Genomic DNA, 26,844 nt, shown 5'->3' with positions numbered 1-26,844 from the left:
GCAGAAGTAGGTTTTGTATGGAGAGACAGCGCTTGTGTGAGACAGTGACAGAGACGCCCTGTGGAGCAAACAGCAATTGCAGGGACTTTCTCAATGCGTCTTGAACACACATGAATGTCACCACAAAGTGGTAAATACAAGTGGGAAGCTCTGAATCTTCTTTAAGCCCAGACTGTTTACGAGTGCGTGTCAGTGAGAAACGTGGCAGAATACAACAATACTTAAAGGTGTTTAGCAGCACATTTTCAGGCTTTTTTATTTACAACAAAATAAGCTAATTGTCTGCACAGAATGTAAAAGCATTGTAACATAACAATATAATAAAGGAATTAAACACATAAAAAAGCTAAACACACCTGATGCACATTGTTTGTTCTTCATTTTCTAGAAAAACCTGTTGCAATTTTTTGTGTGTAGTTTTAATAAAGAGACTCTCATAACCCAAAAATGGTTGCATGTCTGTTCTGATAGGGTTGATAACGCAATTTTATAAAATATTAAAATGAAACTAATCATAATAATCACTTAATTTGTATTGTAAAAGTAAAACTTCTATGTTTAGAAACTTCTAAAATGGAAAAGCGTTTCCCATTTATTTTAATATGATGTTAAAAGCTCTGCGTTCAAACAAACAGGTTTTTTTTTTCACTTTTATTTTAAATAACTTGCATTATGGCTAATACTGATATAATTTAACAACAGAGTGTCATCCATTCCACTGTTCAGTGAAATCAAAATGAAATAGCTTCTGTAATTTATCATGAATGCATGTTGCCATGAGTATCCGACAACAAACCTAAATGAGCTGGGAAAGTTATTGATTGAAACACCACCGCTAATCACAGCTAAGCCGATTTATAATCACACATGGCAGCACTTAACATACCAGTTCTTTAACAAAGCATATATCCTGTAATATGCACATTTTTAAATATGGCTTGGGTCAAAATATTATAATTACAATGAAAACACAATTATATGCTAGCTTTTTCCCTGCATTATACAATTCAATATATGATCGTCCAACCAATACTCTTCTGTGTTTTTAGATGTTTAGACACTTAAAGTGAGTAAAACTTTGTACAAGTAGCTACTAGGTACGCAATATATTCTTTCCATTCAAATACAAATTTATAGAGATGCACCGATATGGAGATTTTGACCAATACGATAACCGATAATCCCTGGAATTTTTGGAAGCCGATAACTAATATATTGGCCAATAAATCTAAATCTTGATATACATTTTTGTGAGTCTTATTTTAAAAAACAAAAGGCTCATTACCAATAATTTGCCACGTCCCAAGCTCTTCAAATTAAATCAAAAGTAGGCTATACAATAGATAACTGATTTTATTTTAAAACCTTAACTGTAGAAAACAAAGACACTGCAAGGAAATGTTCACAAAAAAGAAATTTCTTTTAAATCTCATCTAAACTTTTAAGATAACCTTAGAACGTTTAAGATATTAACTTTTAAAACGCATCTAAACCGCGCAAACATGTCACGTCATGCAGAAAGCACCTAATTTTATCTCTTTAATAACATTAAAAAATAACTTTTATTGGTTTGAACGCCTATATTTCATGCATGTCTAATTTAGGATTTATTTGATTTATCAATTTAAATGGATTCTATATAACACCTTATGTTTGGGGGGAAAAACATGCAGACTGAATTAAAAAACATTACTGCAGGCATGAATGTCTGTGTAAGCAGTAATATGCAATTTTACTGACTGATCACTGAAAAAAAAATAAGACTATTTACTGTTGAGTGCTGCTGGGTAGTTCCTCCTTATAGACCTTCCATAGATCCTTATGTCGTTTCAAGGTATCCATACCTAATAAAAGCAAGAGATACACAGTTTAAAGCAGATCTGGTACAACAGAGCCTCTAGAAATACAGTCAATACAGTTTCAATACTTTGTTCAGTGTGCCGAGCTTTGTTTTTACGGCCTCTCCTTCTGTCAGTCTCCAAGAGTTTAAAACAGGAGACAGATGCTCAGGTTTCTAGATTAATCATCCATTAGTTACTAAGACAATGTCCTACAACAACAGAACTAAGGAGGGCAAAATTGTTTGCTGCTTTATTGAACACATGTATTATCATTTGCCTTTTATAATATATATTTTCTCTATTTATTGCTAAATTAAACTTTGTTTACTCTTTGTGGTTACTTCAACGGTAAACAATATCGATTAAAAACAGCGGTTTTCACATACAGAGTACCACAATTCGTAACGTAAGGCATTATAAAAGTAAGTTACTGAAATCATAAATTAATAAAGGAACATCTTCCAGCCAGTGTAACGTTAACCGCTAACGAGGATCTTACAGCTAACGTACGTTTCTAAAACAACCGTTAAAATGTAAACACTCGGTATACAATTTATACTAATTTGTGTGTGATAAATACACAATACTATGGACGAAAACCTTGCTTAGTCTTGTTTCTTTTCAGATAAATTTAACGTATAATTTTGATAATCTAAATTTACTTACCAGTCAATTCTCAAATTTGATTGGCTGAGCTCTGCCGCGAGTTACACTGATTATGCTAACGTACTTGTTCTCGCGCTCTTCTTCTACTTTATCCATGAAGAAAAAGTACTTATGCTTTCAATGTAGTCATATACAAGCTATATTCATGTTAAATCAAAGTAATACTGTTTGTATGTAATATATAAGACGGCCTAAACAGGGTGCGGAATTGTTTTGCACACAATAAACAACACACGTCTTTACTATACATACCACATGACTGAAATACCGGTATGAATAAATAAATCAAAATAATTTACAAAACTAAACTATTGCTCTTGCAACAATTACATTTTCAGAAAGCAAATACATCTGCTCAAAGTTAGTAAAAAATGCTAAATAATAAGAGTATTAGGGATAAAACTGAAAGCATAAACATAGGCCTAAAATAACATTTGAAAAGTTGTAATTAGCCTACTATATACAGTAAAGTATATTTACAGTTTGTGAAAAGAAAAAAATAAGTACTATTAATATTAAGTACAGTTAGAAAATATTACAAATATTTGTTAAAAATTTGTCATACATTTGATCTGTGCTATTTTCAGTAGTTTACTATTTTTTAGTGTGCTTTTTTAAAGTATTAAACCATCTGAGATCATCAGAAAACGGGTCAACTTAAGGCTATAAAAACGAAAAAATATTTTTTTCATGTACTAAGCATAGACAGTATATAAGCTACATGCTAATTGTTGCATTGTTGAAAATATTGAAAAACGTAAAATAAAATTGATGAATGAAGGAACATCTTCAGTCAGCCTAACAACAAAGATCTTACAACTACATCTGAAAAACAAACAAACGTTTTACTTTGTCAAACAACGTTTATATAGACACTTGTTATATAGATTATCTTTTCTCCCTTTGTGATACATAGAAATCTTGCTAAGTTGCTGCCTTGCTTCTTGAAATTTAGCGCAATATTGAACTCATCTAAAACTACATTTCCCACAATTCTGTAGTTTCAAACCGGAAGTCGTTTCTCTTCCTGGATACTTTAAACTGTCAAACGAAACAATAGTGAAGATAAGAGGCTGAACAACATTTGCTGCTACAACCCTGAATAAAGTAATGCATTTTGACGGCAGAAAGAAAGGTTAGTTGTCATGTTATGACTCTTCATCTCATGTAAACCGACTGTTGCAAATTATTTTTTGCACGCATGCAAGACTCGATTGTAAGTAAATGCAATCAACGTAACTTAACTTATGTCTGCTTGAAGAGATGTTTATTTTATTTCTTTAACCCTTTTATCACAAATGGGAAATACATTATAATATATTAATTCCCGGTTTTTTTTTTTTTTTGTCTAATAAGCATGTATTTTGGGAGATTAGTAAATATTCCAGTATGCTACTTTGTAACCGTCTTGAATTTGTTTTTCATAAATAATAATAATAAAAAAACTCGGTCACACTTTACATTAAGTGTCTTTAACTGCTATGTACTTTTTAAATTAATCATTTGATAAAATGCACTTACTGTGTACATACAGGTTTTTACATTGCACTTATATTAAAATATATATATATATATATACCTGCGTGTAATTAAATCTATAATAACAATGTTGACCTTCCCTTACCCTTTAACCCACCCAATACCAATACCACCAAACCTGTCCCTAACCATAACTGTATCCCAAAAGTGTTTTACAACACGGACACAAGAAGTACATTGTACCTAACATTATTGATGTACATACACATATAAAGTGTGACCAAAACCTCAATGCCATAAAGAGGTTGAGTTAATGGATTGGACAGTTTAAAATGCAAATAAAAGGAGATTGTAATTCATTTTGATGACGCTTGCTATTTCAATAACTTTCTCTCCTGGTGTGTTTTACATTTTCTTTTCTCCACAGCCCAGTGAGAGGTCACGGAGGTCATGGAGGACTTCAGGAGGTCGTACCTGAGGCTGTGTAAGGAGGGAGGAATAGACACTCAGGAATCAGTGCTGGCTCAACTGCACGACGCGAGAACGGTGACGGGCGTCTGTCGACTGGACCTGAGCGGGCAGAGCGTCGGCGTGGACACCTGCGGCGTGCTGGGAAGAGCACTGCAGAACGACACGCTCTTCACTGAGATCATCCTCAGCGACTGCATGCTCAGCGAGGAAGGTAACTCGCAGAAAATTGTATTTTGCATAAAGCTAAAAAAAAGTCAGTTTGTAGGACCGTTTTTTGCATTGTCACTATTTTTTTTGTAGATTCATTTTATGGCAGTTGTAAAAATTACTGTTAAGATCTGCATAAATTAGAATGTATCAGTAAAATGTGCCATGAAAATAGTCACAATACAAAATAAATGAATACAAATAATTATAAATCTAACAATATGTGACCCTGGATCACAAAACCAGTCAGAAGTCGCACGGGTATAGTTGTGGCAATAGCTAACAATACATTGTATGGGTCAAAATTATGTATTTATTTTTTTTATGGCAAAAATCATTAGGATATTAAGATCATGTTCCATGAAGACATTTTGTAAATTTCCTACCATAAATAAATAAAACATTTATTTTTGTGAGTGAATGCAGCACAATCGTGAACATAAATGCACAACTTTAAAGGAGATTTTCTCAATGTTTTCGTTTTTTTTGCACCCTCAGATTCCAGATTTTACTTTTAATGTAATGTAAGTGAATTGTATGTGATTAGTACAAACAATGCATTTTCATGAAAAGAATAAAAGAGAAATGAAAAAAAATAATAATTTTCAAATAGTTGTATCCTAACAAACCATACATCAATGGAAAGCTTATTTATTCAGCTTTCATGTGATGTATAAATCTCAACTTCATAAAATTGCTCCATGTGACTGGTTTTGTGGTCCAGGGTCACATATATATGATATATAAATGCGCTTTATAAGATAATGCAAAATGTAATTTCTTCGTTTTTTCTTTTGGTTTTGAGTGAAATATGACCTGGACTTGTTCTTGGACAGTTTTGTGACATTTATTCAAAATCTGAAAACTTAGCATGGATCTTTTATGCCTGGTACACATTGTATGATTTTTGGGCTGTCTCAGACTAAAGATGATGAATCGTGGCGGTTTCTGTGCTCGTGGCTCCTAAACGCTGGTCGTACAGTGAGAGGTTCAAAGACGGCCATTATCACGGTCTTATGACCAAATATAGCCTGTGATCATATTCAGACAGTGTCAGAACTTTATCATGATCATCTCACCGTGTGTTTGCTGCTACGACCTACATCTACTGACTAGCCAATAAAAATGCAACATGAAACGGCGCATTGATCAACGTGACATGAGGCTAAACTTTAAAACTACTTACCTCAAGCTCCAGGTGCAAAATTGACGTCTTTACAAAACTTAAAGGTCCTGTTCTTCGTGATCCCATTTTTTAAACTTTAGCTAGTGTGTAATGTTGCTGCTAGAGCATAAATAATACCTGTAAAATTATAAAGCTCAAAGTTCAATGCCAAGCGAGATATTTGATTTAACAGAAGTCCCCTTTCAAAGCCTACAGCGAACGGCCGGTCTGGACTACATCCTCTACTTCCTGCTTTAATGACGTCACTAGAACAGTTTTTTGACTAACCTCCGCACACAGGAATACACAAAAAGGGGCGTGGTCTTGTTGCGCTCCTACAGAGAAGAGGAAGAGTTGCGTTTGTAGAGTGTTTGTCGCCATGTCGTCGAGACGCTGTTATTTTCATCCCGGAGTCAAATCACCTACAATAACATGCGCATGCATCTCCACGTTATGGTAAGAGGCGTGACCTTTCCGGGCAACGTGCGCTAAGCTGCTGTCCAATCACAACACAGGAACCGCTGGCACAATCAGAACTCGTTACGTATTTCTGAAGGAGGGACTTCATAGAACAAGGAAGTCATCAGCCCGTTTTTAGGATAGTGAAAACAGCGGTATACAGATAAGTAAATTTTGTGGAAAATACTGTGTTTTTTTACACGCGAAACATGAACACATGTTATATTGCTCACTGTAAACACCATCAAAGCTTCAAAAACACAGGAAAAACGGGACCTTTCAATTTCCTCATAATATACATTGCAGAATCAGTGTCTGAAACGGTTCGATAAAGGATCCGGTCTCTCTAAACCCCTGCTTTCCGAAAGCCTGCTCTGATTGGTCAGATGGCCCAGTCTGTTGTGATTGGTCGACCCCTTACATCGCGGAACGTGTGTGTAACAAACCTACGTTGGTTTGTAACAGGAAGTAATGACTCGTTTCAATCAGTTCACAATTGGTTCATTCTTTTGGGAAACAATAACTTTCTTTTTGACACAGGGACTAATTTAGCCAGCAAACCGCTTGGGGTGTCTTTATCACAATCACAACTGTACATGTAAGATAAAATGATGAATATTTGTATTTCACTTCATGCACTTTGATCTTTGAAACTTTGCAGACCTTTTACCTTCACAAACGGCTATATTAAACAATGCATGAAAGGGAATATTCAATCGAGCATTTGAACTTACTCCTTTTTAATCAATGATTTCCATATCTACAAAGGTAAGAAATAGCATATAAAAGAAACCAGCAGTTTGAATGAGTGAACACTCAAAAGCACTCACACTCTTCCTGCCATCTACAGGAGCCAAGCTGCTTCTCAATGGGCTTTGCTCCAACACCACAGTGAAAGTTTTGGACCTGAAGGTGAATTTAAATTATGCATTAATATATGTGCATATTTTACAGGTCTGTCTCTTGCTTTTAAATGTAGACTTAGTCTGTAATGCATTTCCTAAACGCATACTTTCTCTTCAGGGCAACAACATGAGAGGAACAGGAGCTGAGGCTTTGGGCCAGTTATTAGTGAGGAACAAGACGCTGCGCAGGTGAGGGATTTTCAATTAAAAAAAAAAATTAATTAAAACAATACAATTGCGATGTTTTTTTTTTAAATAACATGCAACTATGTATCTGGCACAAAAAAAATTTTTGCGAGTGGGGGGCCATTCTGATTCAGTAACAAAAATGACCACGTCATAGCATAAGAGTTAAAGGATAATTCCGGTATTTAACACCTTGAGTCTATATTGTAGTTTGTTTTGGATGAACAAGAGTGCTGGACAACATTTATTTGACAATGGTTCCTCTCTCGAGTTTTTGACTATAATAGAATTGGCCATGGACCCATTTAACATTGGAGTCAATGGCCATGTCCGAAAATGTCATTAAAACAGCCAATAATGTTCGTTTACAAAACTGTTAAACTCACCGAGTGGTTAGTGGTGTTCGTTGATGATTATAAACAATATATCGTCGCAATATATGATTCCAATCCGTTTATTTTGCTATAGTGGAACTATTTTTTCAGACACTTCACAACCGTGTAACTTCCGCTCAATATTTGAATCTGAAGCGTTAGCACACTCCCGACCACTTCCGTTAGCGCATTTATATTAACGAGCACTCAGTCCTTCAACAGAATTCAATGGGATTTTACAAAATGACGAATAAAACACGACAGAAACTGTATTTCGCAACACTTTTTGTTCGCAACACTTTTTGTTTCTGGAACTCGGTGAGTTGCACAGTTTTGAAAACTAATGTTAAAAAGTTGTTTTAATGACATTTTCGGACATGCCCATTGACTCCAATGTTACAGTTTTTTACAATCGCTATGACAGTTTTTTTCAATACATTTAACAATTTTCCTAAACTCTTAACACACCAACACACCTAAAACACACAATTGGCAAAACGGTTAATTTCATGCTCAAAATCACACATTGTAAACTAAACTCCAAAACTAATTTTCAAAATACAATAATACACTAACACATTACACTATGTCTAACAAAACACTGCAAACATGTTTCAAAATCAAAAAATTATTCAAAACACTAACACATGTTCTCTTCCAACAGGAACATGTAGTCAATCATAACACAATGACAAAAAAAACACTAACATCAGCTGAAATTACAGAAACTGCATTATGTTATGTGTCAGGTCTGCCCTTATACAATAGACAGTATATTGTATTGAATATACATTTTTCTCTACATTTTTGTTTTGTTGAGTAAATGCATGCATTTCTTTTCTTTTGCTGCAGAAATTCAATACAAAAAAATGTATGACCATCTCAGAGTAGCTTTATGTACAGTTTATGAAAAAAAAAACACAGAGACAGAATTGCTGCAGTAAAGACTTTATTTGCAAAAGAACATTTCTGCAAGATATACCTCTCCCTTGTCCTGGTACTCGTCTTCCTCTCCCCCCGTGCAGGCATTTTTCTTTCTTTCTTTCTTTCTTTCTTTCTTTCTTTCTTTCTTTCTTTCTCTCTTTGTGTTGCTCCATATTGTTCCTTTTCCCCACAAGATCAGCCCAAAGAGTCCTCTTTTAGAACATTTGATCATGCGATTGAAAGAACCTCAATACCTGAATGTGCTTCTGGATGGGAATCAGCTGTGATTTATATATTTGCATAACTTCAATAAGCTGTTTCTCAGTAGCAATGGAATAAAATACAGGGAATATATTTGTGTTTCAATTCACAATATGAACAGCTGTTCACTTTGACTTTAGCCTATAAGTTATGTTTAGAACATGATGTTATCTGTTCTGACATACAGTGTGAAAGCATTTGTAAATTTGGCAGTAAAATTACATTGTTTTGGTATTGGTTGAGCTTGTGTGTAAAAGAAGTTCAAGCATTTTAAATTTGTGTTAACTGTATGCATTTTGTGTCAAAGCAACAAGAAATGTGTTAATTGTATAGCCTACAAAGACGGATGTTGTGCTAACCGTGATAAGAGTTTAGGAAACTTGTTAAATGTATTGAAAAAAACTGTCATAGCGATTGTAAAAAACTGTAAATGGGTCCATGGCCAATTCTTTTATAGTCAAAAACTCGAGAGAGGAACCATTGTCAAAAAAAATTGTGTCCACCACTCTTGTTCATCCAAAACAAACTACAATATAGACTCAAGGTGTTAAATACCGGAATTATCCTTTAATATTAGTCTAAAAGGGTTTTACTTTGTTTGCCACCATCATTTAATCTCCAAAAAAATCTTTTAGGATTTAGTTCTGTTGGAAATATTGTAAAATATAAAAGGATTATTTCTGTTTTGCCTGGAGACTTGTGCTGGAGTGGAATGCTCTGGGAATGTGGGAGGAGGGATTTTCCATCTTTTGTGAAGGTCTGGCGTCCAGCACCTCTCTCACCCAGCTCGACCTGCGCAACAATCAGATGAACCACCAGGGGGCCGCGGAGCTGTGTGTGGCGCTCAAGAGGAACAGCACTCTGCAGGAGCTGGGTGAGCCAAACAACACATTACACACTCACTGTCTGCCAATAAGCACTGCGTGTTGTCCTGATGAAATATAAATGTTTAGCAAGATGCCAGTCGCTCTTTTTTTAAACCTTATTGTGCTATTGCAACTGTGTGGTGGTGGTGTGCAATATTTCTCAATCTTTGGCTTTTGTCTGTATGCACATCTTTATTAATAAATTGAATCATTTAAATATATAATATGCTTTTTATGAATGTTAACAGGTCTAACTTTTTATTTTATTTTAAATCAGTAACTGATATGCCCTATTGATGCCTCAATACACCCTTTGGGTCTGTAAGATTTTTTTTAATGTTTTCAAAAGTCTCTTCTGCTCACCAAGGCTACATTTATTTGATCAAAATACAATAAAAACAGTGATATTGTGAAATATTATTACAATTTAAAATAACTATTTTCTAGTTGAATATAAACTGTAATTTATTCCTGTGATCAAAGCTGAATTTTCAGCATCATTACTCCATTCTTCAGTGTCACATGATCCTTTAGAAATAATTCTAATATGCTGATTTGATGCTCAAGAAACATTTATAATTATTATCAGTGTTGAAAACAATTTCACATTTTTATGGAAACTCTGATTTATTTTCAGGATTCTTTAATGAATAGAAAGAACAAAAGAGCAGCATTTATTTGAAATAGACATATTTATAACATCATACATGTATGTAATTAATTAATTCATTACAGCCTTTGTAGTAAAACTTAATTATTATTGATCTAAGCATCTGAAAGTCCAGGACGTAATTTGTGCAGACATGAAAAAAGCCTGAAAATATCAGGGAATTTTAAAAGGATGATTTCTGACCTGGAAACTATAATGTAAAATGGTTACATTTCAAAAAGTCTTGAAAAGCATGTTCATTTTTCTATTGATGCTCAGCTCTACAATAATTATTGTTGTTTAACAGTGGCTCTCAACCGGGGGCCTCAAGATGACTTCAAAGTATTTCAAATAACCATGAAAATAAGCTAAAACAACTAAAAATCATGATATTTCTTATTATTTGGTTAATTTTATAACAAATAATATACATATTTCTAGTTATGCCAAGCTAATGTAGAAATTGTGAATGAGGAGGGCCTTCAAATGAACAATGAAATCAAAAGGTTGAGATCCACTGGTCTAGAAATGGTTCCTTTTGAGTGCAGTATATACAGGTGAAACTTGAAAAATTACAATATCGTGCAAAAGTTTATTTTATTTTAGTAATTTAACTAGTGAATTAAGGTGAAACTAATATATTATATAGACTCATTACATGCAAAGTGAGATATTTCAAGCCTTTATTAGTTATAATTTTGATGATTATACAGCTATGAAAACCTTTTCACAATCTAATAATTTTGAATTTGGGGTTTTCATAAGCTGTAAGCCATAATCATCAAAATTATAACAAAAAAAAGGCTTGAAATATCTCACTTGGCATGTAATGAGTCTACTAGTTTCACCTTATAAGTTGAATTACTGAAATAAATGAACTTTTGCACCATATTCAAATTTTTCGGGTTTCACCTGTATATAAAAGTATTGTTGAAAATCATAAGTCGAGTCTGATGTGTTTGCAGATGTCAGATGGAACAACATGGGGCTGCTGGGAGGCCGGTCTCTGCTGGAGGCAATGCAACAGAACCGCACACTGGTCAAACTGGAGATGGCTGGAAACAACATTCCCAGTGACACGCTCAGAGCCATCGGTGAGGCTGATTCTCGACCGCAGATGTTACACACATTTAAGGCAAGACACTACAGGTGAATAGGGTAGATCTCACCATACTTTCCCTGGATGATTAATCACATTAAGACAATTGTTTTGTATTATAATGTTTTTTAAATGGTAAGGCAATAATATTTTTGCATACATTTACAGAACAGAAATCTGAACACTGGATAAAGCCGGGTTCAAAATTCTTGTTTCATTTTGTTGACGTATTCAAGGTTTTTACATGGAGGATTTTGGATTTTTATCATTGCATAAATCAATGAAAAAAATGAGAAAATTCACCATGATTTTAGGAATAAAGTATTATATAAATGAACAAACTCCTCTGCAAAAACATTCATAATATAGATTGGCATAAAACTGTAAAATGCTTTTTACAGATATGTATTGTAATCGAAATTTACAGACACACAACACTTAAATGTGCACTTTGGATGTTTTCTTTCTAATAGTCTGAAAGAAGATCTCAAAACTGACCAGTGGCTGAAAAACAATGGTTTTACCTGTAGTGTCTTGCTGTAAAGGTGCAGTACTGAGTACCGATTTCTGAGAAACCTTGTTGATATTTGCAATCTTCGCGAAAAATAATGCAAAAATAAAGAACGGACGACAAGGAAGAACAAACACTGAACATACTGTACACAAGAATATATGCAAGCAAGAGTTGGTGGTTAGTCACCAGCAGCTCCAGACAAGCAATGACACTCAAAACTGTCCTGTTACTATAGCTTACATTACAACAACAGCAGATCTTGATTCTGTGAAACACAGCTGTGTACTCACACATGGAGCAGAAACAACACAATCTCTGCGTCTGTTTTCAGGCCGTCCTGCTTAGGTCTCCCCAGCGCTGGAAAGCTTTGCTAATATCAACACGGGTCCTAAAGCTCTTGCCTGATCTTTTTCCAGTGATATTCTTATGAGCTTTTCTCTTTTGTAATGTCTCTCAGCAATCTCTTTTTCTACAGTCTTTTTTTCAAATCTCCCTCTTGCTCTCTCCTCCCCCATCATGAGTGGACACGCCCCCTACTGCTGATTGGCTACAAGTGTGTGTGTTGTGGTGCTCTGTCCAATCCGCTTTCAACGGCATTTCTCAGAAATCACTTACTGCAGTTTTAATACGAAGATTTTTTTTTATAAGAACAAATCTTGCGTCTTTACACAGAATTTTGAGCAGACAGAAGCCGAGTTTCCATTACCCTTTAAATTGCGCAAATTGAAATTGCGAATTGAAAATATGCCCAATGGAAACGCATCAATTTCGCAAAAACTCCCATTTATTGCAAAAAAGTTTTTACCCTCGCATAAGGTGGTTTTTCAGGCAATTTCAAAAAATAAATATTCCGCATAACTCCAATGGAAACAGTTTTTGCACATTTACAGTCACCTGACGTAGACGCGGTGTGTTTGGACAGAATACGAGACAGAAATCTTTATTAAATTCATAAAAGACAAAAGAATTACAGGAATACTGGATTACAAACCTCAAAGAAATGCCACAATCAAGACCTCGAAGCAGAAATGAGGGAGAAACACCCAGAAACACTCACAAGTATAAGGGACTTTCCTTGCCATTAATGCTTTGATAACACACACACACACACGTCTCATTCGATTAATAATAATGGCCAGTGCGGTGGCTGAGATATACATAAACCTACCAATGTCCGTTGCCATGATTTTTGGAATGACTTATAGCGAGAGGAAAAAATTAAGTTTTAGTCGCATAACATCGGTTTATGGAAACGGCGTAATTTCACAATCGTTTTTTGCCGACGTTTAGAAAAAATGTGTAAATGTTTTGCACAAATCTGTAATGGAAACGCGCCTAAATTAGTCAATCAACATTTATTTATACAGCCCTTTACAACACTCAAGGTGAACCAAAGTGCAAAAAAATATATGCCACAAAGAAAACACAAAATGCCACAACAACTGCTATGAATTAAAAGCCAGTCTAAATAAATAAGACTTAAGCTTAGCCTTAAAGAGGCCCAAGAGGTATATCAGCAGGTAGCTTGTTCCAGAGGCTTGGCCCAGCTACAGAAAAAGCTAAAGAGACGTTTTAGAGAAACATTAGCATGCCTGTGTAAAGATGCCTTACATTTGTTTACACTTCTTATTCTTATTCCCAGAACAGTCCATGAATCACAATGCAGACAGGCAGTCGACACTCCGAGACAGCCGGAGCAGGACTCAAGTGCTCAGCAAAGAGATCCAGCTCCTGAAGGAGGAGAAGGGCCGACAGGTGAGGGCGGCTGCGATTGTTCACTTTAACTGTGGGTGGATTGACGACTAACAGCCCTTCTCTCCACATGTGGCCTGAAGTTTCTTAGTCTCATGGATACCATTGACAGACAGAAAGACGAGATGGGAAGAAGCAGCAGGTTAGTGTTACTAAGTTGAACCAAACCTGCTTTTTGGGTGACTAAATTTATTATTATAACCTTTATTTAAACAGGAAAAGTCCCATTGAGACAGTCTCGTTTACAAGGGAGTCCTGTGTAGCACGTTCAATCACAGGTTACAAAACAATAAATTACAATATAAAATACAAAGCAGAATTACGCAAAAATATACAAAATATTTGCATGTGAAGATGCAATGAGGTTTTACAGTTTTTCTCGATTGCTTAAACACTATAACCAGGCTTTTGAACTAAAATTTCAAAACCATAATGCCATTTATCAAAAAGCACACCCTTTTCACTAAACTATAAACACAAATCCCTTAATTTCTCATTGCCTACACCATGTGGCCATTTAGAAAGCACTAGTATTCAATATTGTTCACTCAAGTCAGCACAGCTTCAGCTCAGTTAGCACACAATTACCCAGGTGAAAACACTAAGAGTCCAAATTTAACACGCGTCAATCAGATCCTTCAATAGATAGATAAAAGGGCCCGAATCAGTTTATTGAGTTTTGGAACAATGGATCCAGAAAGACATGAAGAAAGAGGTCGAGGAGGAAGAGGAAGAGGAGGAGGAGGAGGAGGAGGAGGAGGAGGAGGAGGAGGAGGAGGAGGAGGAGGAGGAGGAGGAAGGGCAAGAAGACAAGCATTCTCGGATGAAATTCAAGCCACTTTAGGTGACCATGTCCCAAAGTATATGGTATGACTATGAGGGGGGCTGGTCTACGAGTAAGGCCAAAGTTGAGTCGCTTCACCGTCGCCTCCATCATCAGAACCTTCAGGAGGTGTGGTGGCAAACAAAATTCTATCACTGAATAAGAGACAAACATTTCCAATTGTCTTTGATGAGGTTTATTTTCTTGCAAGAAAAGGCCAGCAGTCGTACAGTCACACAGAGTGTGAGCACAAGCAACATATCTTACCAGTTTTGAAAATGTTGTTTTGAATTTATTGCACCAGTGTGTAAGACTATGTTGTTGTGTGTGTGATTTTGAGGGCTTGTGTGTCCTGTCTGAGGGCAAAGTTTGTTTTTTCAGCAAGAGTGAATGGTTTTGAGTGTAAAGTTTCATTTTGACCTGAAAATAGGAAGTTTGGAGAATTGGGTGAGACGTAATGGATTTGTGTTTACTGTTTTGAGAATACGAGGCATAGTTTCAAGAAATGTGTTTAAGCAATCGAGAAAAACTGTAATATATAAACAAACGAAATAAGTGCTAGAAGTCAATATCCACCCACCATTAATTAAAACAATTGCACATGTCCGTCCACATATCAGATATTCTTTTTTTTAAAGCAGCTAAGGAAATTAACGCACCAATCTTAAGTCTAGACTGGAGGTCATTCCAGGACGAAGGACCATAGTAAGGACCCTCTTTCCTGCTTCTGTTCTCATTCTTGGTACCTTAAAAAGTAGCACATCACTAGATCTTAATTGATATGTACTTTGAGAACGAACAAATTTTAAACAAATATAAGACGGCAAGATACCTAAAATCGCTTTATAAATAAAAATGTGCCAATGTCGCATCCGGCACGATTTAAGTGACGGCCAATTTACCATATTGTATAAGATGCAGTGATGTGTCTGATAGCCAGCATTAGTAATGAACCTAAGAGCCGCATGATGAAGAGAGGGTCTAGTATTGACAGAGTAGATGGACAAGCAAACTGATTGATGATATCTCCATAATCTATCTGAGACAGAACTATAGTCCTGCAACCAGTCTTTTTCTTACAGTTCTAAAAAAGCAAGATTTTAATCTATATAAGAATGCCAAAGTGAATTTAAGTTTCATAGCGAGAGCTTCAATGTGTTTTTTAAAAGTAAAACTTTCATCAAGCCAGATGAAAATGATCAAATGATGATTTGGATTTCTTGCAGGAATTCATCACTACGTCTCGGGCAGTTAAAAGAAGCACTGAGCGAGCAGAAATCATCTGTGAATTCTCTCACAGCCAAGTAGGCATCCATACATGTTCTACGTTAAGTTGTGTTTTTGTACTGTGGGATGTTTTCACGAAGGTGAAGTGTGTGTTGTTCAGACTGCAGATGACGGAGGCCGCTCTTGCTCTGTCGGAGCAGAAGACTCATGACCTGGGCGAGCTGCTGACTCGAGTTAAACTGGAGAAAACCGAGCTCAGAGACAGACAGTCCAGAGAGGTCAAGAAAGTGCAGGAGGTATTCAGAAACATCCAGTTTTTACACCACGTTACAGGTTCATCTTTTGATTATTTCCTTTAGTCCTTAATCCTCTGATGAATGCATTATTAAATCACACGCACAAAAAATACATTTGAATGTTTTTTCATTCTAAACAAAAATATAACCGATTAATATAAGAAGATTGGCTATTATTATATATGAATGGAAGTGGTTCATTTATAACATATATTTTTATCATATATTATTATACACATATACATACACGTATACACTACCGTTCAAAAGTTGTGGCGGCAGTAAACCTATTTTAAATGTATTATTTATATTTATATAATTTAGATTTCAAATAAATTCTGTTCTTTTGAACTTTCCATTGTTCAAATAATCACGAAAAAAAATATTAAGTATAACATTGATAATCAGAAATGTTTCATGAGCAGCAAATATGTTTGGAAACGTATGGAATTTGATTTGAATAATTTCCAGACCTGGATAAGTATGGGGAATTTTTTTTATTACTATTGCCCCTATTCAGTTTTCTAAAAATAAATGTATTATGAAAGCAGAGTGTTTTCATGGTAAAAGTTTAGCGATCATTTAGTAATTGTCGAACACAACTGAATTAATTCAAGGCACACATTTTCATTACACAAAACTGTTTGTCTTTTTGCCATAAGTGAGTCTCTTTTGAACTTCACTCAGGATGTGTCTTTGCCGTTTGGTGATCGCGCAACATCAAACCATATTTACAGTAGCTAGGGGTGCACCGGTTCACAGTAAAAAATCAAACCATACCGTTCTCCACCCAAGGTTCGGCACGCACTTGCACCGAGTTGAAAATAGTTGAACATAAATAAAACAGACAGACAGAGTTCGGCTAATGTATGTTTCTGTCAATGGATACACATTCTGACTTCAATTGTTCAATAGGAGTGGCGTATGCTCTAATATGAGCAGTCATTTACACAGTAACTAACCTACCGAGTGTTGGTCGCGCGCGAGTCCAGGTGAGACCTGAACAGCACACCTTGCTATCTGTGTTTAAACTAAACTCATTTAAGCCTTGCCAAAAAAAAAATTCGAGGGCAAGACGCGAAAGAGAACTCGTTCTTGAACTTGTTGCTTTCAGTTTGATTACGGTATTTGTTCTTTTTTTTTTTTACTTGACGTTTATTCCCTGAACATACCGAACCGTACCGAAACGTGACCCTAAACCATGATAAAAACCGAGCCGTGAGTCATTTGAAACGTTACACCCCTAATTTATGTATCAGAGGTGAATATATTCGGGTTATAAAGTGTTTGGGGTTTCTTCTCATCATATAAGCATGTAAAAAAATAAAAATATTCACAGCTAACTGTACTATACTTCCAAATATAATGCTGTATGAGCCATTTATGTTAAATAATTTGGAAATTTGAGTCTGGAAAAGTATGTAATTCAGAAATAGGAAGCCTGATATCATCATATTAGAATGATTTCTGAAGGGTCATGTGACACTGAAGACTGATGCTGAAACTTACAGTAAATTACATTTTAAAATATATATTCACGTAGAAAACAGTTATTTTAACTTGTAATCATATTTCACAATATTACAAATAAATGCAGCATAAAAGACTTCTTTCAAAAAATACAAAAAATCTTAGCAACTCCAAAGTTTTGTGGATGATAACAAAATAATACTAGATCTTTTAACTTCGTATTAATTTATGGTAATTGATTTCTAATGGTGTTTGGTTTGTAGGATAGCGCTCTGAGGGAAGCCAAGCTTTTGAAGGAGGTGAACGGTCTGTCAGAGAAGAACCTCCAGCTTCGGAACAAGGTACAGAGACGAAGCATTTCATATGATGGAGCGTCTTGAGTGTGAGTGTGTGTGATTCAAGCAGATCCTTTAATACTCACAGCTGGAGGAGAGCGAACGCAGATGTAAAACACAACAGGATCAGATCTTTGAGCTGAAGCAGGAACTCACAAACACCACTGCTGAACTCAAGCTGCGACTCGCCCAAACTGAAGGTGTCACATGACTTCCAACTCGGGTACAATAGATTGTGTTTCAGATTGGTTTTAAATTGGGAATGTTTTCTTGCTTCCATTAGAACGGCTGGACATGGAGAAGAGAAGATCCAAGCAGGCACTTGAAGACGTGGACAGTTTGCGACAGAAGGAGGTGAAGATGTGAAACCCAGAGATTTTAAAGGGGTGGTATAATGCCCTTTTCACAAGATGTAAAATAAGTCTCTGATGTCCCCAGAGTGTGTGTGTGAAGTTTTAGCTCAAAATACCCCACAGATATTTTTATATAGCATGTTAAAGTTGTCACTTTTTTTAAAGGTGAGCAAAAACACAGTTTTTGTGTCTGTTTCTTTAAATGCAAATGAGCTGCTGCTCCCGGCACAGGGGGCGGAGCTTCAACAGTTTGCACTCACACAGAGTCACAGACACGCACTGAAAATGTAAAAAACTTTTAGCCTTTTGTGTTCAAACCGGAGTCAGTCAATGATGGAGAGACTCAAAAAGTGACGACATGTAGAAGCAACAGGACATTTCTGAATAGTTAGTTGATGAATTTATGTAGCTTATATGTGTAGTTATCTTCTAGTCATTGATTAGCATATTAGTCTTAAATCTATAAATCGTGTTCAGGGGGCGGGTTTATGTAAATTATAGGGTCAGTGATGTCACTAACCCGTGAGGAATGTCGTGTAGTTCCTACCAGCCGTTTGTTGTAGTTCTTAAAAAGCAAATATCTTCCTTTGCTTTGAACTTTGAGCGTTGTAACTTTGCAGATGTTGTTTATGCTCAAACAGCAACATTACACGCTAACTAAAGTTAGAAAAGGGAAATCATATTCAACCATCCCTTCAATTGTGGGTTTTACTTACTGCACATTTTTAGTTGCTGCTGCTAAACATATATTATCCTTTTTTCTCTGCAGGTGGATCACCTGACACGGCACCAGGAAGAAAGTGAAAGAGCTCTTCAAGAACGCATCCTCAAACTGGAGGGACAGCGGATCCAACTAGAAGAAGTAGACGAGATTATTCCCAAAACTAACCTCAAGATTAATGAAATATAGAGCGCTACAGGGATGATGTATTTTTGTAGGCCAAACCATAAGTTGACGTGACCCTGGTTCCTTCGACAAAACCCCAATAGGAGCTGTCCATTGGCTTCTGGATTATTGCAGAAAATAAGCTCTAAAGTTTATGATTCTTACATGTTTTGTTCATCATGATAATCTTCAACAAATGAAGCCTGAATACATTCTCCGGAAGTAAAAAGCGAACAAACTACACCACGGTCACGATTTCAGCATCACCATTAAGCTTCCCATAACTCTTTCAGTCTTTCTTCAAAGGAACACGCCACTTTTTCTGGAAATATGCTCATTTTTCAACTCCCCTAGAGTTAAACAGTTTTACCGTTTTCGAATCCATTCAGCCGATCTCCGGGTCTGGTGGTAGCACTTTTAGCATAGCTTAGCATAGATCATTGAATCTGATTAGACCGTTAGCAAAAACGGAGCAAATCTCTTTAAAAAAATGAGAGATCTCAAACTCTCATTCCTACGTAATAATCAAGGAACTGCTGCCGTACCAGCAGCGCAGTGATATTACGCAGCGCCTGAAAATAGTCCCCAGCTCGGTAACTTCCAGCGTGACCGGCACTAAGTGTGTAATATCATTGCGCTGCTGGTACGGCAACAGTTCCTTGATTATTACACATGAATGAGAGTATAGTTACTTGACATATTGGCCTAGAAAATCACAACTTTTCATTTTCTGTCGGTCTTAGTACATGACGTAACTACAGAAGAGTCAAGTTTTAAATATTTTTTTATAAGTTTATAAAAAATAAGTTTTAAAAAAAAATATAGAAGCGCTTTGGTCATTTTTTTGTGAGAGATGCTAACGGTCTAATCAGATTCAATGATCTATGCTAAGCTATGCTAAAAGTGCTACCGCCAGACACAGAGATCGGCTGAATGGATTCGAAAACAGTAAAACTAAACTGTTTAACTCTAGGGGAGTTGGAAAATGAGCCTATTTCCAAAAAAAGTGGCGTGTTCCTTTAAAACATTTTCCCTGAGTTTGAGTTATGATAATTTGCAATAAAGCGCTTATAAACACAATGAGGCTGTGAAAGCGACTAGTAGTCCCATGTAGCCAACAGCCTTTTTGAAGACAAGTTAAAAAAATCACTAGTGAGATATCACTGATGTGTTTTATGTTGAGCTTGCGTTTACCACAGATCTTATTTCAGCCATTTAACCAAAAAACGTTAAAAAAAATATTTGTCTTCGGGACGATGAAACCGTAAGTGCTAAAATGCCTTGCATACAAAAATACATAATCTCTGCAGCACTATTACTTTCAAACATTAACAATGTGTCATTATGTACTCGTCTTGTTCCAAACCCATATATGGTTATAAAAAGTGCTCATTCAATAGCATTTGCTATGCAGTGACAGCTCACAGTGAGCAGGTGCTGCTGAGCTCCAAAAATGACAAACAAAAAACAAAACACTTTTATAGTTTTTTTAATGCTTTTTATGTCCTTGTCACTTGTTAAATTCTACTTTTGTGTTCCTTGTAAAAACAAAACAGCATTAAGGTTTGGAATGAGAGTAAATAATGAAAAAAGTTTCATGTTTTGGTGAACTATTCATTCCAATTAAAAACCATAAATACATTTTTTTTCATGTTTTTTAGTTGAAAATTAAAACGTCTGCTTTATTATTGGTTTTGGAATATCATGGTTTTTAATGGTACATTAAGAAGATTCACAGAATGAAGAATCACATTTGCACTTGACTCATAGTTTGTCTTTTGCATGCAGGATCTCAGCAGATCGAAAGCGTCTCTAGTGACCGAGAGAGCTCAAGCTGAGGAGGAGCTTGGGAAAGTGCGAGCCCAAGTGCGACTGGAGGAGGTATGCAAGCGCTTCTTGAGATGATAGTAGCAAATTAAACTTTCGTTTACAAAGACTTCACTCACCGAGTGGTCAGGGGTGTTCACTGATATGCTCACACAAAAATCGCTGCAAAAGATGCTTTCCAACAGGTTTTATCATAGTTTTTGTCCAACTCCATTGACTTGTATTGGATGTGCTGTGAGGTACAAGTCAATGGAGTTGGACAAAAACTTCGATAAAACCTGTTGGAAAGCGTCCTTTAAAGTCACTACTAGGAAATGTAATCTTAGATCATATGGGCAAATCATGTATGATATCCCACGAACGCGATGGTGGAAAGTGTTTTTCAGTCTTCGGTGAAAGTGCCTTTTTTTTGCACCTTTTTCCTGGTATAAATTGCAGAATCAGCTAAAATTTGACTATTTACCGACAATGACACAATTTAAAATGAGGATAAAGGACTATTTGAGTACTAAATGCATGTGCTGTTACTGAGAGCTGCTGGGGATTATGTTGAGATTATGTTAAATTGCCAAAATGTCTTTTTCTGGTAAATGTTTGTATATGTATTTTTTAATATGGAACTATTATTCTGCTGTCTTGGCCAGGACTCCCTTGAAAAAGAGATTCTGAATCTGAAATAATCTGATTATTTCCTGGTAAAATAAAGGTAAATACAAATAAATATTGTATTGCTCATCAAAAGCACACGATCTTCTGACCGCTCTGCAGCAGCAGCACCTGACCAGCCTGGAGGAGAAACTGCGAGCGGTTCGTCAGTCCCGGGACGAGTCGCAGAACCACTGCACCCAGCAGAAGCAAACGGTGTCCGAGCTGCACGCCAGAGTGGGCCAGCAGAACATCGAGATGGACTCGCTCCGCCGCAGGATAGACGAGCTACAGCAGGTACTGACCGACTCCAACGTCCCCCACTGAGCACTTTCCATTTATTTTTCATTTACAGACATTATGAGTAATGATAGATTCAATTAATAATCATACTTAAGTATAGATTAAAATCGATATGAAAGTTTTATCATTATAATTCAAATGTTAATAATTAAGTTGTTGAGTTCCAGATATAAAATTAAAAAAAATATCTTTATTTTTAGTTGTTTTAGCTTTAATGCATTTGTTTAAAACCCCCCTGTATGTTCACTTAGTTAAGAACTACTGCATTACAGCTACAGCCAAGAACTTTCTGACCCTCCATAGACAGCAACGTTATAAATGCGTTTAAGGCCCAGAAAGGTAGTAAAGACATCATTAAAATAGTCCATGTGACTCCAGTGTTTCAACCTTAATGTAATGAGACGATGAAAAAAAAAATGTGTGCGCCAAAAAACAAAAATAACGACTTCATTCAACAATTTCTTCTCTTCCGTGTCAGTCTCCAACGCTGGTCACGTGATCATCACGACATATGCGTGTGATGCTGACGACGCAGTAGCCGGCCAATAGTGAGCCCGCGTTCTGACATAGAACCAGGAAGTGCTACACCGTTTACACCGTCAACAGCATCAGAGACTGACATAGAAGTGAAGAAATTGTTGAATAAAGGCGTTTTTTTTTGTTGTTGTTTTTTTGCGCACAAAAGTATTCTCGTCGCTTCATAACATTAAGGTTGAACCACTGGAGTCACATGAACTATTTTAACGATGTCTTTACTACCTTTCTGGGCCTTGAATGTGGTTATAACGTTGCTGTCTATGTAGGGTCAGAAAACTCTCAGATTTCATCAAAAAGATCCTCATTTGTGTTCTAAAGAGATGAACAAAAGTCTTACGTGTGTGTGATGGTGGACCAGCAGCCATATCACCCTGTAGCCCAAGACTGGTTGCCCACTGAAGCTAAGCAGGGCTGAGTCTGGTTAGTACCTGGATGGGAGACCTCTTGAGAAATCCAGGTTGCTGCTGGAAGAGGTGTTAGTGAGGCCAGCAGGGGGCGCTCACCCTGTGGTCTGTGCGGGTCGTAACGCCCCAGTGTAGTGACGGGGACACTATACTGACAAAGAGCGCCATCCTTCGGATGAGATGTTAAACCGAGGTCCTGACTCTCTGTGGTCATTAAAAATCCCAGGATGTCTTTCGAAAGAGTAGGGGTGTAACCCCGGCATCCTGGCCAAATTTGCCCCTTGGCCTCTGTCCATCATGGCCTCCTAATCATCCTCCTATATATACTGATTGGCTTCATCACTGTCTCCTCTCCACCAGTAAGCTGGTGTGTGGTGGGCGTTCTGGCGCAATATGGCTGCCGTCGCATCATCCAAGTGGATGCTGCACATTGGTGGTGGTTGAGGATATTCACACTTCTATGTAAAGCGCTTTGAGTGTCCAGAAAAGCGCTATATAAATGTAATGAATTAAAATGTAATGAATTATTACGCGTTTGGAACAACATGACGGTGAGTAAATACTGACAGAATTGTCATTTTTGGGTGAACTAAATCTTTAAGTTTCAGTTATTTTAGTACTTTAGCTGATTTTTTTTAAATTATTTTATTATATTTTAATTTAAAGGGTAACTCAACCCCTGGTTAGAGCCAGACTCCACCCACTGGCAATATTTAAAAAATGCTGGAAAAGTGGGCAGAGCCCAGCGAAGTGCACCTGAGACCCCTCTCTCTGTGGGCAAGGCGTGGTGAGCTGGTCCTGCTTACGTCACAGGGCACCACAACTTCCAATACTGCAGTAGCCACCGTTCAACCTGAAGCACTCAGACATTTTTACACCTTATATTGTAGAATTAAAACACTTTATACCCAAATGTCTAAAAATGTCCTTGAATCAATGAACCGGAGCCCCATAAAGCCCCAGTCTTACAGATTATTAACTAAAATATTTGTTTTAGGGTTGTTATCCTTTTAATGTTTATTTCAAGAAATTAATGTTTTTATAATTTTTGGTTGTAGTTAACAGTGATAACCCTGATGTAAATCAATCAATCAATGTAAATGGCCTGTTGTTGTGTGATAACCACAGGAGCTTGCGGGTAAAGAGCAGGAGAAGGTGTCAGACGTGACCCGAGTGCGTGTGGAGCTTCAGGAGCAGATCGGTCACCTGCAGGCTGAGAGAACCACACAGAGCGGCCTGAAGGAGAAGATCTCTGCTCTGGAGAGAGAGATGAAGGGTAAACCTCGAAGCTTTATAATGGTTTTAGTGCTGGGCAACGATTAATCACATCCAAAATAAAAGTTTGTGTTTACATAATATATGTGTGTGTGTGTAGTATAATTATTTTGTATATAAATACATACATATGCATGTATATATTTAAGAAATATTTGGATGTGTATATATATATTTAGACATAATTTATATTATATATAAATATTTTAAATATAAATAAAATAAAAATCTTAAATATATACATGCATATGTGTGTATTTACAGGTGAAACTCAAAAAATGTTTAATATTGTGCAAAAGTTCATTTATTTCAGTAATTCAACTTAAAAGGTGTAACTAATATATTATATAGACTCATTACATGCAAAGTGAGATATTTCAAGCCTTTATTTGTTATAATTGTGATGATTATGGCTTACAGCTTATGAAAACCCCAAATTCAAAATGAGAATATTGTGAAAAGGTTTTCATATCTGTAAGCCATAATCATCAAAATTATAACAAATAAAGGCTTGAAATGTCTAATTTAAGCATGTAATGAGTCTATATAATATATTAGGTTTACATTTTAAGTTGAATTACTGCTTGAACTTTTGCAGGATATTCAAATTTTTCGAAATTTCACCTTATACAAAATAATGATACACAATTGTGGTAGATTTTCCCTTCTTTCGCACCTGACTTAAATTGACCTGGGGCGTCTACAGTCGACACTTAATAATCTTTATACTCTAGCTCTGCGTCTACAGTCGACAACTGCCTTTGAGTCGGATGACGTCGCGTCCCTTTTCCTATAACACTATAGCTTCACTAACTAGACAGACTCCAGACAATGCCTTTGAATATGCTTTAATCACGACCGGAGGAGATAATACAACAGTTTATATAGAATAGGAGCATGGCAAAAGGTGACATGATACATTACATTATTTCCCATTTGATTGTTTCTTCATATGCAAACCCTTCTGTTACTAGGTAGAAGCAAACTCTGAGTAACAAAGTGAAGCAAGCAAGAAAACAAAGTCACAAGTTTATAAACCTAGACATCCGTCTCGTTTAATTTTCCCTTTTGTTATATTCGGACATGATTCACTAACACACACACACACACACACACACACACACACACTGACTGAGGGTTTTTTGACCAAAGGGTTTGGATAGATTTAGGATTCAGAAGCATATGGATGTTATTCCTGCAAGAAAACTACATTTTTAACTAAACTTTTATTTTGGATGCGATTAATCGTTGCCCAGCACTAAATAGTTTATAAAAGTGTCTTGCAATACCTGGATGGTTCATGTAACTAATTGTACATGTGTGAAGGCTAACTGCAAGACTTGCTTTTGTGTGTTTATGTAACCCGACGCCTGTTGCCGGCTCATTGACACTGTGTTTGTGTTTTGGATCAGCTCTCAGCACCGCCCACAGAGAGGCCCTTCTGGACAAAGAGAGTGAGATCTCCTCTCTGCTCGAGCGGCTGCGCATTAGAGAAGGAGAGATCCAGCGCATTCGTGAGGACGAGGCGCAGAGAGCCAGCTTCCTCCAGAACGCCATTCTCACTTACGTCCAGGGCTCGCCTCTTGCACACTACAGCCCCAAAAAGTGAACTCGCATGGAGTGCTTTCCAACTATGCATAATAAATCGACTGCATACTGCAAGTGTTTACGGTGCTTTTAAATATTTAAGTCGCACGTTTTCATGAATTGGAGCAAAAATGGTATGAAAATGTCTTACAAAACAAAATATTAGTATGCATTCTTGTCCCTTTAAATTTATTAATTTAGTTGGGGGGGATTTTAATTAGTAAATAATCAGGGAACTCGTTTTCTCAATTTTTCTATTTAGAACATTTTGACAGTTTTTATAAATATTTACTTTTATTTTTTATTTTTTTAGAGCTCTTTCACAGATCCCAATGTGCCATATTGTCCATCAAAGCTCTTATGCTGTGGCACTTACAAATTGTATATTTTAAAAATGTTTTCTACTTTTGAAGTTTCTCTTTTGTAATGTCTGCTGGTTATTAAATAAAATGTGTGCTTTTGATGAAGCTGTTTGAATACACACACAGTGGAATAATGTTCATTCTTAATATGTCTGCAGTGTTGGGTTCTTATAGAAAATATATATACTGGTACTGTACTACAAAGAAATATTTCCATTTTATTGTGCAATAATTTCCATTTTAATGTGTTAACGCAAACTGAAAATGCATAATGGCATTATTTCACGTGTAATAATAACTGAAAGCCTCTCATGCATAAGCGTGATAAGGTCATGTGACAAACATCTAGCACACCACTGTTTAAAATATTTACTGTGGTATAACATCCAACTTGTACAGCTGCTATAAAAAGTAGAGCATAGCGTTAGCAACGGCCAGAGGTGGACAGTGACAAAGTACAAAGTACTGTACACTTTTTAAGTATCTGTACTTTACTTAAGTATTATTTTTTCTGGAAACTTTTACTTTAACTTCACTACATTTGAAAGACAAATATCGTACTTTTTACTCCACTACATTTCTGTCAAGGTCCTTGAGTAGAAAGTAGTAACGTCAGGGATGAGTTTGGTTGCATTTTGGTTGTAAATGAAAGTCTGGTTGACGTCAGAACTCGACTAATGTTGGTTTCTGACGTCA

At 36.3% G+C, this 26,844-nt stretch overlaps 2 protein-coding genes across 6 annotated transcripts in view; one reads left to right on the top strand and one right to left on the bottom strand.

Moving 5' to 3' along the window:
* Positions 1-2,753, bottom strand: part of LOC306989530 (cilia- and flagella-associated protein 337) — a 28,663-nt gene extending 25,910 nt beyond the window's left edge. For 2 of the 4 annotated variants that reach the window (XR_013795656.1, XM_079595348.1), the window contains exons 1-2: positions 1,928-2,058; positions 1,772-1,844 (exon numbers count right to left, since the gene is read on the bottom strand). Coding sequence is in view for 3 of the 4 variants with exons in the window: in XM_079595348.1 (XP_079451474.1) it covers positions 1,772-1,842 (71 nt within the window). In the remaining variant the exon portion in view is untranslated. Of the gene's footprint in view, positions 1-1,771; positions 1,845-1,927; positions 2,059-2,441; positions 2,455-2,507 lie in introns of those variants that run through there. The other 2 variants (XM_079595349.1, XM_079595350.1) reach the window with 2 other exon arrangements.
* Positions 2,754-3,496: 743 nt separating this feature from the next.
* On the top strand, positions 3,497-26,263 carry lrrc45 (leucine rich repeat containing 45). 2 transcript variants are annotated; one of them, XM_079596489.1, is made up of 18 exons: positions 3,497-3,642; positions 4,414-4,668; positions 7,139-7,200; positions 7,312-7,382; positions 9,634-9,812; positions 11,419-11,547; positions 13,709-13,821; positions 13,902-13,960; positions 15,868-15,945; positions 16,029-16,164; positions 17,898-17,975; positions 18,058-18,169; positions 18,253-18,323; positions 19,092-19,184; positions 20,997-21,089; positions 21,804-21,977; positions 24,053-24,200; positions 25,612-26,263. In XM_079596489.1, exons 2-18 carry the CDS (start codon positions 4,437-4,439, stop codon positions 25,806-25,808), a joined length of 2,025 nt encoding a protein of 674 aa, XP_079452615.1. In that variant the 5' UTR covers positions 3,497-3,642; positions 4,414-4,436; the 3' UTR covers positions 25,809-26,263. The 2 variants fall into 2 exon arrangements, with proteins under 2 accessions (XP_079452615.1, XP_079452616.1); XM_079596490.1 differs by having other exon boundaries at positions 3,525-3,642; positions 21,807-21,977.
* Positions 26,264-26,844: the final 581 nt, after the last annotated feature.

This window comes from Phoxinus phoxinus, assembly GCF_949152265.1.
Source record: "Phoxinus phoxinus genome assembly, chromosome: 21".
Classification (NCBI taxonomy): Eukaryota; Metazoa; Chordata; class Actinopteri; order Cypriniformes; family Leuciscidae; genus Phoxinus; species Phoxinus phoxinus.
This window is presented reverse-complemented; position numbering and strand designations above follow the sequence as displayed.

What these genes read in the sequence shown, in the direction of transcription:
- lrrc45 (XM_079596489.1), top strand. Translation starts at nt 4,437, where the DNA reads ATGGAGGACTTCAGGAGGTCGTACCTGAGGCTGTGTAAGGAGGGAGGA. An exon ending in GTGAATTCTCTCACAGCCAA is followed by an intron (nt 15,946 to 16,028) that starts GTAGGCATCCAT and finishes TGTGTTGTTCAG; the next exon opens with ACTGCAGATGACGGAGGCCG. An exon ending in CCCAAGTGCGACTGGAGGAG is followed by an intron (nt 21,090 to 21,803) that starts GTATGCAAGCGC and finishes ACCGCTCTGCAG; the next exon opens with CAGCAGCACCTGACCAGCCT.